General features: G+C 41.2%; 1 protein-coding gene across 2 annotated transcripts; it reads right to left on the bottom strand.

Annotated features, from left to right (window-relative positions):
- Positions 1-317: 317 nt before the first annotated feature.
- On the bottom strand, positions 318-12,628 carry exoc3 (exocyst complex component 3). Of its 2 annotated transcripts, none has more exons than XM_026946125.3 (13): positions 12,471-12,628; positions 10,640-10,801; positions 9,977-10,196; positions 9,160-9,841; positions 7,744-7,861; positions 7,095-7,220; positions 6,904-7,004; positions 6,695-6,805; positions 6,378-6,519; positions 5,713-5,835; positions 5,389-5,550; positions 1,097-1,218; positions 318-1,013 (listed from the first exon to the last, which is right to left on the bottom strand). In XM_026946125.3, the coding sequence occupies exons 2-13, from the start codon at positions 10,781-10,783 to the stop codon at positions 824-826; spliced, it is 2,241 nt and encodes a 746-aa protein (XP_026801926.1). In that variant the 5' UTR covers positions 10,784-10,801; positions 12,471-12,628; the 3' UTR covers positions 318-823. The 2 variants fall into 2 exon arrangements, with proteins under 2 accessions (XP_026801926.1, XP_026801927.1); XM_026946126.3 differs by having other exon boundaries at positions 10,640-10,866; positions 12,471-12,614.
- Between the last annotated feature and the right edge of the window lie 380 nt (positions 12,629-13,008).

The raw sequence follows: 13,008 nt of genomic DNA, 5'->3' as shown, positions 1-13,008 counted from the left end.
CTATGAGGATTCTATGCATTTAATCAATAAGTATAGGAGCTTCTTACTTGTTAGCGAGATTAGCCTAACAGCTGAATTACAAAACTAAATAAGCATTCGAGTGCTGATCGTGTGCATATGGAGAAATTGTGCAAATGTTAAATTTTTCTGTGACCATGCTGAAGGGCGGGATCAGGCAGAGATCAGCCAATAGCCACAGAGCATTGATTCACTTACGTGAACGTTTACATCAGCAAAAACAGACACCTGAGGGAGGTTTCACGGTTGCCATAGACACCATTACAGCTCAGCATGCATTTATGACTCGCACCAAAGTCTTGAAATAGTATTAATCATAATTTTATTAATCTGAAGTGATTATTTTTTTGGTCTGTGGTGGCTCTCATTAACTTTACAGCGTGAGTGTATTCCATGCACTCAGTGTTGTCCTGTTTCACACAACAGGAAGTGTGAGCTGTGAAGAAATCATCAAGTCACGCATGTAAACAGGAAGTACGAGCATTACAGGCAGCTTCTGGAAAAACTGTGACATGAGGGTCAGGCTGTGACTTGATTTCTTTCCCAAAGGATCATACAGAAGCTCTGAGATGCCAGTGAAATTATCCAGTCTGGTTGTGTGCAAGCGGGGAGGAGGCAGAGAATAATTTTAGTGTTTAAAAGAACAAACCAAAAAAAAAAAAAAACATCTAGGGGTTTTCTGTACACGCATCTCTCTCTCTCTGCATGCGGCATGGGGCCAGTTCTCATGATAATGATGATGATGATGATGATGGTGTTCCTTAAGGTATAAAGCCAAACGGGTCAAAGGTCAGGTCTTAGTGGGTTATTTCAGAAGTTTAGGCACCGCCATTGCCGTCATGGCTGCGATGGTTGGCACGGTGATATCCCTGAAGATGGGCAGCGTGTTGGGGGAGATGGACGGTTTGCTCTGGTTCAGTGTCTCAATGATCATCTGCCGTGTGTCACGATTGGCATCGCCTCGAACTGCCAGCAAGGCCACAATGTGCTCCTCCCTAGCAATCACACACACATGTACACACTTTCACACATACACACAACAGACCTGCTGAAGGTGAAACAGGAAGTTAAGGCTGACCTGATATCCGGGTACTTGGAGACCAGTGTGGACACCTCCAGGAACAGAAGAGTGGGGTCAGTCAGCTTGAACACCTCCGCTATGGCAGAGATGGAGCCACACAGCCAGTCTGTGTCCTCTCCCTGAGCACAGTCACACTGGCATTATAACTCATTATAACCAGTCAGCATTGTAACCATTTTAACCAATCATTACAACATCTTATATCAATCTGTATAACCACTTGAATATAACTGATTATAACTCCTTATAATCAATCATTATCATCTCTAGTAACTAATCATTATAACCTCTTATAATCAATCAAAATTATAACCACTTGTAAACAATCAACATTGTAGCTCCTTATAAACAGTCATTATAACCACTTAGAAGCAATCTACATTATAACCTCCCAACCAATCTTTATAACTTATTTTTAAACAATCAATATAATGTCTTGCCCCCAATTAATATTATAATATTATATTCTTATACCAATCAACACTATACGCTCTCATAACCAATCAACGCTATACCCTCTCATAACCAATCAACACTATACCCTCTCATAACCAATCAACACTATACCCTCTCATAACCAATCGACGCTATACCCTCTCATAACCAATCAACACTATACCCTCTCATAACCAATCAACACTATACCCTCTCATAACCAATCAACACTATACCCTCTCATAACCAATCAACACTATACCCTCTCATAACCAATCAACACTATACCCTCTCATAACCAATCGACGCTATACCCTCTCATAACCAATCGACGCTATACCCTCTCATAACCAATCAACACTATACCCTCTCATAACCAATAAACACTATACCCTCTCATAACCAATCGACGCTATACCCTCTCATAACCAATCAACACTATACGCTCTCATAACCAATCAACACTATACCCTCTCATAACCAATCGACGCTATACCCTCTCATAACCAATCAACACTATACGCTCTCATAACCAATCAACGCTATACCCTCTCATAACCAATCGACGCTATACCCTCTCATAACCAATCGACGCTATACCCTCTCATAACCAATCGACGCTATACGCTCTCATAACCAATCGACGCTATACCCTCTCATAACCAATCGACGCTATACCCTCTCATAACCAATCAACACTATACCCTCTCATAACCAATCAACACTATACCCTCTCATAACCAATCAACACTATACCCTCTCATAACCAATCAACGCTATACCCTCTCATAACCAATCAACGCTATACCCTCTCATAACCAATCAACGCTATACCCTCTCATAACCAATCAACACTATACCCTCTCATAACCAATCAACACTATACCCTCTCATAACCAATCAACACTATACCCTCTCATAACCAATCAACGCTATACCCTCTCATAACCAATCAACACTATACCCTCTCATAACCAATCAACACTATACCCTCTCATAACCAATCAACGCTATACGCTCTCATAACCAATCAACACTATACCCTCTCATAACCAATCGACGCTATACCCTCTCATAACCAATCGACGCTATACCCTCTCATAACCAATCGACACTATACCCTCTCATAACCAATCGACGCTATACCCTCTCATAACCAATCAACGCTATACCCTCTCATAACCAATCAACACTATACCCTCTCATAACCAATCAACGCTATACCCTCTCATAACCAATCAACGCTATACCCTCTCATAACCAATCAACGCTATACCCTCTCATAACCAATCAACACTATACCCTCTCATAACCAATCGACGCTATACCCTCTCATAACCAATCAACACTATACCCTCTCATAACCAATCAACACTATACCCTCTCATAACCAATCGACACTATACCCTCTCATAACCAATCGACGCTATACCCTCTCATAACCAATCAACGCTATACCCTCTCATAACCAATCAACACTATACCCTCTCATAACCAATCAACGGTATACGCTCTCATAACCAATCAACGCTATACCCTCTCATAACCAATCAACGCTATACCCTCTCATAACCAATCAACGCTATACGCTCTCATAACCAATCAACGGTATACGCTCTCATAACCAATCAACACTATACCCTCTCATAACCAATCAACGCTATACCCTCTCATAACCAATCAACGCTATACGCTCTCATAACCAATCAACGGTATACGCTCTCATAACCAATCAACACTATACCCTCTCATAACCAATCAACACTATACCCTCTCATAACCAATCAACGCTATACCCTCTCATAACCAATCAACGCTATACCCTCTCATAACCAATCAACACTATACCCTCTCATAACCAATCAACGGTATACGCTCTCATAACCAATCAACGCTATACCCTCTCATAACCAATCAACGCTATACCCTCTCATAACCAATCAACGCTATACGCTCTCATAACCAATCAACGGTATACGCTCTCATAACCAATCAACACTATACCCTCTCATAACCAATCAACGCTATACCCTCTCATAACCAATCAACGCTATACGCTCTCATAACCAATCAACGCTATACCCTCTCATAACCAATCAACGCTATACGCTCTCATAACCAATCAACGCTATACCCTCTCATAACCAATCAACGCTATACCCTCTCATAACCAATCAACGCTATACGCTCTCATAACCAATCAACGGTATACGCTCTCATAACCAATCAACGCTATACCCTCTCATAACCAATCAACGCTATACCCTCTCATAACCAATCAACGCTATACGCTCTCATAACCAATCAACACTATACCCTCTCATAAACAATCAACGCTATACCCTCTCATAACCAATCAACACTATACCCTCTCATAACCAATCAACGCTATACCCTCTCATAACCAATCAACGCTATACCCTCTCATAACCAATCAACGCTATACGCTCTCATAACCAATCAACACTATACACTCTCATAAACAATCAACGCTATACCCTCTCATAACCAATCAACACTATACCCTCTCATAACCAATCAACACTATACCCTCTCATAACCAATCAACGCTATACCCTCTCATAACCAATCAACACTATACCCTCTCATAACCAATCAACGCTATACCCTCTCATAACCAATCAACACTATACCCTCTCATAACCAATCAACGCTATACGCTCTCATAACCAATCAACGCTATACGCTCTCATAACCAATCAACGCTATACGCTCTCATAACCAATCAACGCTATACCCTCTCATAACCAATCAACGCTATACCCTCTCATAACCAATCAACACTATACCCTCTCATAACCAATCAACACTATACCCTCTCATAACCAATCAACGCTATACGCTCTCATAACCAATCAACGCTATACCCTCTCATAACCAATCAACGCTATACCCTCTCATAACCAATCAACACTATACCCTCTCATAACCAATCAACACTATACCCTCTCATAACCAATCAACGCTATACCCTCTCATAACCAATCAACGCTATACCCTCTCATAAACAATCAACACTATACGCTCTCATAACCAATCAACACTATACCCTCTCATAACCAATCAACACTATACCCTCTCATAACCAATCAACGCTATACCCTCTCATAAACAATCAACACTATACGCTCTCATAACCAATCAACACTATACCCTCTCATAACCAATCGACACTATACGCTCTCATAACCAATCGACACTATACGCTCTCATAACCAATCAACGCTATACCCTCTCATAACCAATCAACGCTATACCCTCTCATAACCAATCAACACTATACCCTCTCATAACCAATCAACGCTATACCCTCTCATAACCAATCAACACTATACCCTCTCATAACCAATCAACATTATACCCTCTCATAACCAATCAACGCTATACCCTCTCATAACCAATCAACGCTATACCCTCTCATAACCAATCAACACTATACCCTCTCATAACCAATCGACACTATATCCTCTCATAACCAATCAACGCTATACCCTCTCATAACCAATCAACACTATACCCTCTCATAACCAATCAACACTATACACTCTCATAACCAATCAACGCTATACCCTCTCATAACCAATCAACACTATACGCTCTCATAACCAATCAACACTATACCCTCTCATAACCAATCAACACTATACACTCTCATAACCAATCAACACTATACCCTCTCATAACCAATCGACACTATACCCTCTCATAACCAATCAACACTATACCCTCTCATAACCAATCAACGCTATACGCTCTCATAACCAATCAACACTATTATCTCTTATAATTTCTAGGCACTGAATAACTAGCACAGTTTGTAAGAAGAAACTCACAGCAGAGAGTTTTTTGAAGAGAAAGCTGAACTGTTCTGCCTCTTTGATCATCCTCTCCGCTCCCTCTTTCCTCTCGTCTGCGTTTTTAAACGTGATGCGTTTCTGCATGATGGCCTTCAGGTACTCCACTACCACACGCCGGTGAGCCTCTGTCGTCATCTTCTACACACACACACACACACACACACACATACACATACATACACACACACACACACACACACACAGGGATTTGTACTTTTTCTAACAATAAAAAAACAAGCCTAAATGCTAAACGTGACATCAACTGACAAAGCACGCAGGAATCATGAACATCTCTGATACCTGATTATAAGGCTTTTTAATTTTGGCAAAGTCATTGAAGTAGTCCTCCACAGTCACGCAGATGGTGTCTACTGCATGAGAGCCTGTCAACCACTTCCGGGTCATCAGCTCATTCAGATGATTCTGTTAAATATGCAAGAAGATGCTTTGAGAAAAAAAAAAAGTATGATGATGTGTCATTCTTTAATTAATTAAAAAGTGTAACTGTTGACAAATTGCTGTGGTATACAAGGAATAAAACACTTCAGGATGTGCTGTTACAGGAAAATAATCAACTTCAGGGTGGTAACAGTAACTCCTCTGCATCAGGCCACATCACACCACCCTGTCGTTGATTGTTTTCCTATAACAGCAGTCCTGGAAGTGCTTTAATTACTTACTTTAATGAAACGTTAAAAAAGCTAGACATTGTACAAAGCTGCAAGGGGCTAGTATTAATTCAAAATTTAACAATTAATTTATATTTCAAACTCATTTAATGAAGAGTGATGCAACAAATTAAAAATTTTCCTTTAATTCGAACATATTTTCAACAATGAGGGCTGTTTTCCTGTTCTTCAGTAGTGAGAGTTTTATATTTTAGCTACTTTATTCAGGACAGGCTAGACAGGCCACGCCCCCAACAGACAGCAGTAAAGGCTGCGAGAGACAGCAGCCTGTCTAACCTCCAAATCCAGGAAGACTTCGTCCAATAAGAACTGGCAACCCTCCTTGGCCACGTCGCTCAGGGTTTTCTCGATGGCTGCATCGATGTTGTTGGGCTCCGTCGACTGCGAGTATTTCCGTTTCAGACTATTTATAGACTCCCTAAATGAAAGAATTAAAATACCTCAGCAAAAAGATGAGAGAACGTCCAACCCGCATACTCGTAACACGTGCTCGAACTCAGCGTTAACAAAACACAGAACACAGTGTAAACAAAACTCAGCCAAAAAAAAAAAAGCAAAAAACAGCGTTAATAGGAAATATGAGAAAAACATACTTAAAGGTCTGGCAGTTATTGATGATGGCGATCATGTACTGGACGTAGCACTGTGGAAGCTGACGATCTTTCAGGTGTTCATCCTTGTAAACAACGGCCTCTTCCCTGTACCTGAAATGCACAGTGAGGCAGGACGCACTGCTTCAGAAGACAGGATTCTGCAGGAAATATGAAAGAAATGGGAATTCTGCTGTGATATGAACTCTGACCTGACAAGGAAGGAGGTCATCTGCTTCAGACAGAGCTTCAGCACCTGCTCTTTAAACGTCTCGTTGATCTGAGCCGCCACTTGCAGGTTCTGTTCAAACATCTGAAGTGAGACAGAAGGACAAATAGAAAGACAGGGGTGAGATTTGAACCATGCAGTAAAGCTGGAAGATGAGCTTGGAGGTGTGTGTACCTGGAAGACGATGGCAGGTAGAGTGGTCTGGTAGTAGCCATCCTGATCTGCCTCGGGCTCCGTCTCCTTCTGCCAGTCCTTCTTATCGGTTTCCAGAGCTTTCCGCAGCCAGCCTGTGATGTTAGACTGTTACAGGGAGGTAAAACGTGTATTAACGTGCATCTGCAGACCTTCATCCAAAAACAAAGACAAAAACAAAAAAAAAAAAAAAAAACATTTTTTCGACATGTATTATAGGAAAATATTCAATGACACGAAGGTGTGATGTGATGCAGCCAAGCATGAAGGTACAGCTACCACACTAAAGTGGATTATTTTCCACACCAATTTGTCAATAATTTTTTTGTTGATTAAAAATTGATGTGCACTTTTTATCCATTTATAGTTACATTTTAAGTTGTGGAATGTCACTTAGGTTATAGCAGCTATAAACAATCTTTCTTTCACCAACCACAGCTTACTGAGAAACTGAAAACCTTCTCTGACTGCTACAAAGTGCTGACACTGGAGACTCCTTCCATAAACGCAAAAAAAAAAAAAAATCTCCTTACAGAAAACCTAACCACATGAAAGACTATCCACTATGCAAGTCCCTTTTTAAGTTGTTGCTATAGAAACGACAACTTAATGCAAAACAATGTAAACTCACAGTGAAAGTAGTCAGGTATTTGCCAAGCAGCTGGTTCACCACATCCTCAGGCAGCAGAGGCTCCAACTGCTTGGCGTCACACTCGGGGGACAGATCTGGATGGCCCATCATCTCCACACTGAAAAGCAACAAAAAACACAAAAACACACTGAAACGTGCACCGATCATCACAGCTAGCAGACTTAAGCGTATAATATGGAAGCAGAAACATACAAAAAATTGATGCAAACCTTAACCAAACCCACCAAAATGAACAAAATGGTATATTTTAAAAACTGCAAAATAATTTGTTGTGCTGGATCAAGTGCTATTTTATAAGTTTCTGAATAAGGAGGGTGGAAGCCATTTTGTTTAATTAAACCAAACTTTGCAGTGTTTAATGTGACAATTACAACCAGCACTGCTCATGCAGCAGCATACTGGGCTCTTATTAGATATATACTTCCATGCTCTTAATCTTCTCATTCAACTAGTCTTTTTTTATTATTATTTTTCATTTTTAAACATTCTTTTATTCTTTATTCTTTCAGTCCACATTTTCTATCCCTGATTTTGAGCTAGTTCTTCTGTCTAGATGCTATATCCTGCCTCAGACACTTCAACTCCTGAAAACTACATGCAGGTAATTTGCATAACCTGTATGGGCAAGCCTGAAAATCAACATAAGCAGGTGCGTAACCTGACTCTGAATACACGTAACTTTCCCTGTGTCAACACTAACATAACTTCTGAATACGGTCCACAAAGTATAAATAGAAATGTTGCACTCGATGATGCAGAAAACAGAAGTAGCATCGTTATCAGCACACAAAACAAGAACCTCTGAAAGAAAAAAAGAAAAAAAGAAAAATAAATAAAAAGTATCGTGTGTGTATATTGCAAACAGCTAGAAGAGAGCTAGCAGGATCTGTGCTGTTTATAGCCGGTAATCTGCACATGAAAAGACATGCAGTGGTTAAACTTTAAGCACCCCAGCAGGATTTAACCTGCAGACGAATTTATCAACAGGTCACAACCTGATCATCCCTGAACAATGCACACAGGTGCTGCAAGACAAATAAGCCTTACAACTGAGGAAGCTCTGGAGAAAATAGTGCCACCTGTCACTGTGTGTCTGAGGGTGTGTTATATATTACAGATAATGCGATTATAACTTCATGTATCTTGATTTTTGAGTTCTGTACCCTGAATTATGTACGGAATAAAACACGCTGGAGCATGATGTAGAACAGAAAATAGAAAATTAATCAACGAAAGTGTGGTGAGAAGCAGCCTGATGTAAAGCGGAGTTACTGTTACTACTCTGAAGTTTATTATTTTCCTAAAACAGCATGTCCTGACAGTACAACAGTGTTTTATTCCCCTTACACTGAACAGAGAGACAGATATGCTCTAAAGAGTGCCAGTAGTATTCACCTTTTGTACGTGTTGAGCACCCAGGTGAGCAGAGACACGATCTCGTTGGGCTCCAGGTCGTCTTCGGCGAGCTCCTGGACGCGTGCGGACACGGCTCTGTGGTAGAGGTCCAGGAACAGGCGGAAGGTGTCGTAGTGCGGAGGAAAGCACTGCACCACCAGGTTCTTGACGATGAGGAGGTCGTCCAGCACGTAGCGGCGTGTGATCTCCAGCAGGCGCACCAGCCACATCTTGTCGGACTGTCGCGTCTCGGCCTGCGCGCTCTCGATGCGCCCGCTCACCGTGACCTCCAGGACCTCGCTCATGCGTTTCTTCCAGCCCTTGGGCCGGCCCGGAGGGAGAAAGGAGGTCTGCCGGTTGCGCTCCAGCATGCGGCGGTCCACCCTCTCCTCGCGCTCGATGATGCGCACCGCTGACACCAGCATGGTAGGGTCGCGGCGCACGGTGACCAGCGCACGCTGCAGGACCAGCCACAGCTGCTTAGCGAGCTCATCAGAGAGACCCTGAACCTCGCCGAAGTAGGCTCCGATGAGGCCCGGCTCGGGCGCGTTCCTGCTGTCCAGTCGGTGCTGCTCGTACAGCAGGTTGTCACGTGTGCACTCCAGGTCCATGAGCCGACGGTGCGCCTGCAGCAGCTCACCACGTTCGATCTGCTCACGTGTCTCCTGCACAATCTCTGGCACTAATGTAGGGATTACATTACGTACAAGTAATAAGAAAACATCATTACCACTAAATTGAGTTTCTCCAGAGCTGTCTGTTGCACATTAATAAACATGATGTTATTAAAAAAGTATTTGGAGAATCTTAAATTCACCTGAGAAGATGTTCTTGAGGTTCTCCACTGCGGAGGCCAGCTGACTGTGCTGCACCACGGCCTCCTTGACGTCCTTCAGGTTCTCGATGGTGTTGATGCTCTGCCTCCAGTCCTTACTGACATCAGCCAGCGAGTTCTGGATGTCCTTGACGTCACAGAGGGCATTGTGCAGCTGCGTCAGGCCTGTGCGTACTCCGTCCAACTGAGACTGGATAGCAGCCTGCGAGAGGAAGACAAGGACCACTTCTGCAAACTTACAATCGCCTCATTGACAGCTTGATGCATAAACAGTACTCCATGATTGGTAATGCAATTTGACTATAACACTATTTTTGTTTTTTTTTGTTTTTTTATCACAGTGCATAACTTATCACAGTGCATAACTACCCCTTGAACTTTTCCACATTTTGGAGTCGTACAACCTGGAACTTGAATGGATTGGGAGTTTGACCATTTAGTTTACACAATATGTCTAACTTTTAAAGGTTTAAAATATTTTTATTAGGACACAGAGGTTAATTAAGCAAAAAAAAAAAAGCAGACATTTCTTGGTTGCACAAGTATTCACGTTCAGCGGCAAGTCTTCTGGCAATCTGGAAATGTTCAGGGGGGATGAATACTTATGCAAAGCACTGCATGTAGGACAAAGCTAAACACCCTTACCTTCAGTCTGGCCTCTACAGACGCCTTCTTGCGCGCCTCTCTGCGTCTGTACTGCTCCACTTTGTCCAGCTGGTCGGAGCGCTGCAGCATCCCGGCCACCCTCTGCACGGCTGTAGCTACCGCCTCTCTGTTCGTCTCCTCCATCACTGCGACGGGGAAACACTGAAACGCCACCGGAGACAAAGTGATGCACCGATTTAAGGAAAGATCATCTGTATGACCAGACGCTGCACAGACACAAGAAAGCCAGGATAGCTGCATCGTCTTGCTAGCTACAAGGTTTAATAATACTCAATGGTTTATTGTTAATACAGAGATGCTAGGGAAATATTTTTATAACTAGATAAGGGATGGACAGTTTTTCTGCAAAAATCCACCACAACCAGTCCTCCAGTCTAAAGCATGTCTGCTTCAAATTGTACAGAGCAGAAGAAGGGCTGTGGTGGTCTGGGAAAACTCATCAGATGTCGCTGTGGTTGAATTCTGGAGCCAGAAAATCAGGTTTTGACCAACGTTTAGTAACAATATAATATACTTTGACAAATATATTTCACCAAACTGATGGGTAAATGTTTTTATTTAGGCTACTTTCTAACCTTTGCTTAGGTTCTGCAAACTTTGAGATTAAAAAAAAAAACAGTCAGTTTATCTAAAGACGTCTAAAACCTAAAAAAGTTAATCGAGTTTAGATATTTACACACCACCGAGGAACAGACATAAGCCTAACTGATTCAGTTTATAATCGTCAAAATGGCCACAACGCTCCTGCGCCATCAGGCAATCATCAAAACAGAGAAGAGCGCTCACACGGTGTGTACAGATGACTGCGGATAAAGTGTTAAAATGGTCAAAATGACATTAACAAGAAGAAATTTAGTCAACAGAACACAAGTGAGTGAATGAATCAGCGATCTTTTTCCCCATGCATGGTCAGTGGAGTGAAGAGATGACCATGAGGATCGAGTTTAAACTCTGAGCATGAATTTCACCTCAGGTGATGAGACACAGATTGATGTGGATAATAATAATAATGATAATTACAGTTATGTCTCATTCCTCATTGTAAATCTTTCAAATTTGGCAGGAATGTTGTGGATTAGATGATAAATGGACAGGTAGGTGCTGTGTCTGTCAGGGGAACTGGAATGAAATCTTTAAATATCAGGATTATATTTAGCAGGAAATGTCATAATTTGACATTAGGCCACATTAATAAACTGACAGTGTATAGCAACATACTGTGAAGTCTTAACAACAGAATGACAATATTTAAGTTGTAAAATATAAATTTTTTTAATTCTGTATGCATATTTTATACTACGCATATAATATTGTATGCTTCAGCTATTTTGTGAATAATAATTCATATAACTGGGGCCACCATTTTGCATGTTAGCTACTTAGCTAGCAAGCTGCACCGACTAACCTAGCTAACTTTTAGTTGTTGGGTTTTTTTTACTAGTTGAAAAAAAAAAACTTGAAAAAAATAATTAGGTACATTTAACTAGGTGACCCCAAAGGAGTCAAAACAAACAAACTGGGTGGCTAACGATTTTACAAACAAGCGTTATATTTCCTCATTCGGAGCCTAAAAAAAAGTCCCGCCTCCTGCTCTAGGATTGGTCAATAATCCAGTCCATATTACACTATCCAATCAATGTTAGAATAAAACTACGGCTAACCAATCACAGCAAAGAAGGCGGGATTTATCAGAATACGGCCTATCTAAGCTAATCCAGAGCTAACGTCTGCTGCGAAAAACGACGGCCATTCCATTGACACCGATTCAATTCACACTTATGGAAGATAAAACCTGATATAAATGACTTACCTAAAGACTGATTAGGTTCCTAATGAGCTACGCGACGCTTCTTGAAGCATTAATTCAATATTATTTGCTAGAACATCTCTTACTGCTAGTGCAGAACCTTCCTGGTTGCTATGCGCCGCCCAGCAACAGCAGCTGACAGTCGGTGTGTCATTCAGGTCAAGTCTGCGTTAGTTTTGCGCAATAAACTGGCTTGACATTTTATTTAAGTATAAATAGCGTATGTATTAGTTTTTATCATGTGCTCTTGTTATATAGGTGACTGTATGTATAGAATTTCTGTTCTTGTCAGTGAGTCAAATCATTTAAGGCCAACTACCATTTTTAAGACGCACTGTTTACCATATTTACGATATTTAGTTCATAATTGTTTGTTCTTCTTTGCCTAACTATGGCTGAAGTTGTTTCATGAAGTCTTACTCCATCTTCTAATCACCAAAAATGATATTACATTATTTTGCATTTTATAAAAACCTATTTAAATAATTACAAAAGATACTATAAATATTGTGTCTGTGCTTCATTAAATTGCTGATAAATT

Source organism: Pangasianodon hypophthalmus, chromosome 21, assembly GCF_027358585.1.
Source record: "Pangasianodon hypophthalmus isolate fPanHyp1 chromosome 21, fPanHyp1.pri, whole genome shotgun sequence".
Classification (NCBI taxonomy): Eukaryota; Metazoa; Chordata; class Actinopteri; order Siluriformes; family Pangasiidae; genus Pangasianodon; species Pangasianodon hypophthalmus.
The sequence above is the reverse complement of the archived record's forward strand: the minus strand, read 5'-3'. Positions and strand labels throughout refer to the sequence as shown.

Bases quoted from the DNA above. Each gene is read 5' to 3' on its own strand.
- exoc3 (XM_026946125.3), bottom strand. From the start codon at position 10,783: ATGGAGGAGACGAACAGAGAGGCGGTAGCTACAGCCGTGCAGAGGGTG. The intron at 10,197-10,639 runs GTAAGGGTGTTT...TTCCTCTCGCAG, and splicing joins CTGTAGAGGCCAGACTGAAG to GCTGCTATCCAGTCTCAGTT. The intron at 7,005-7,094 runs GTACACACACCT...GTCTCACTTCAG, and splicing joins TACCTGCCATCGTCTTCCAG to ATGTTTGAACAGAACCTGCA.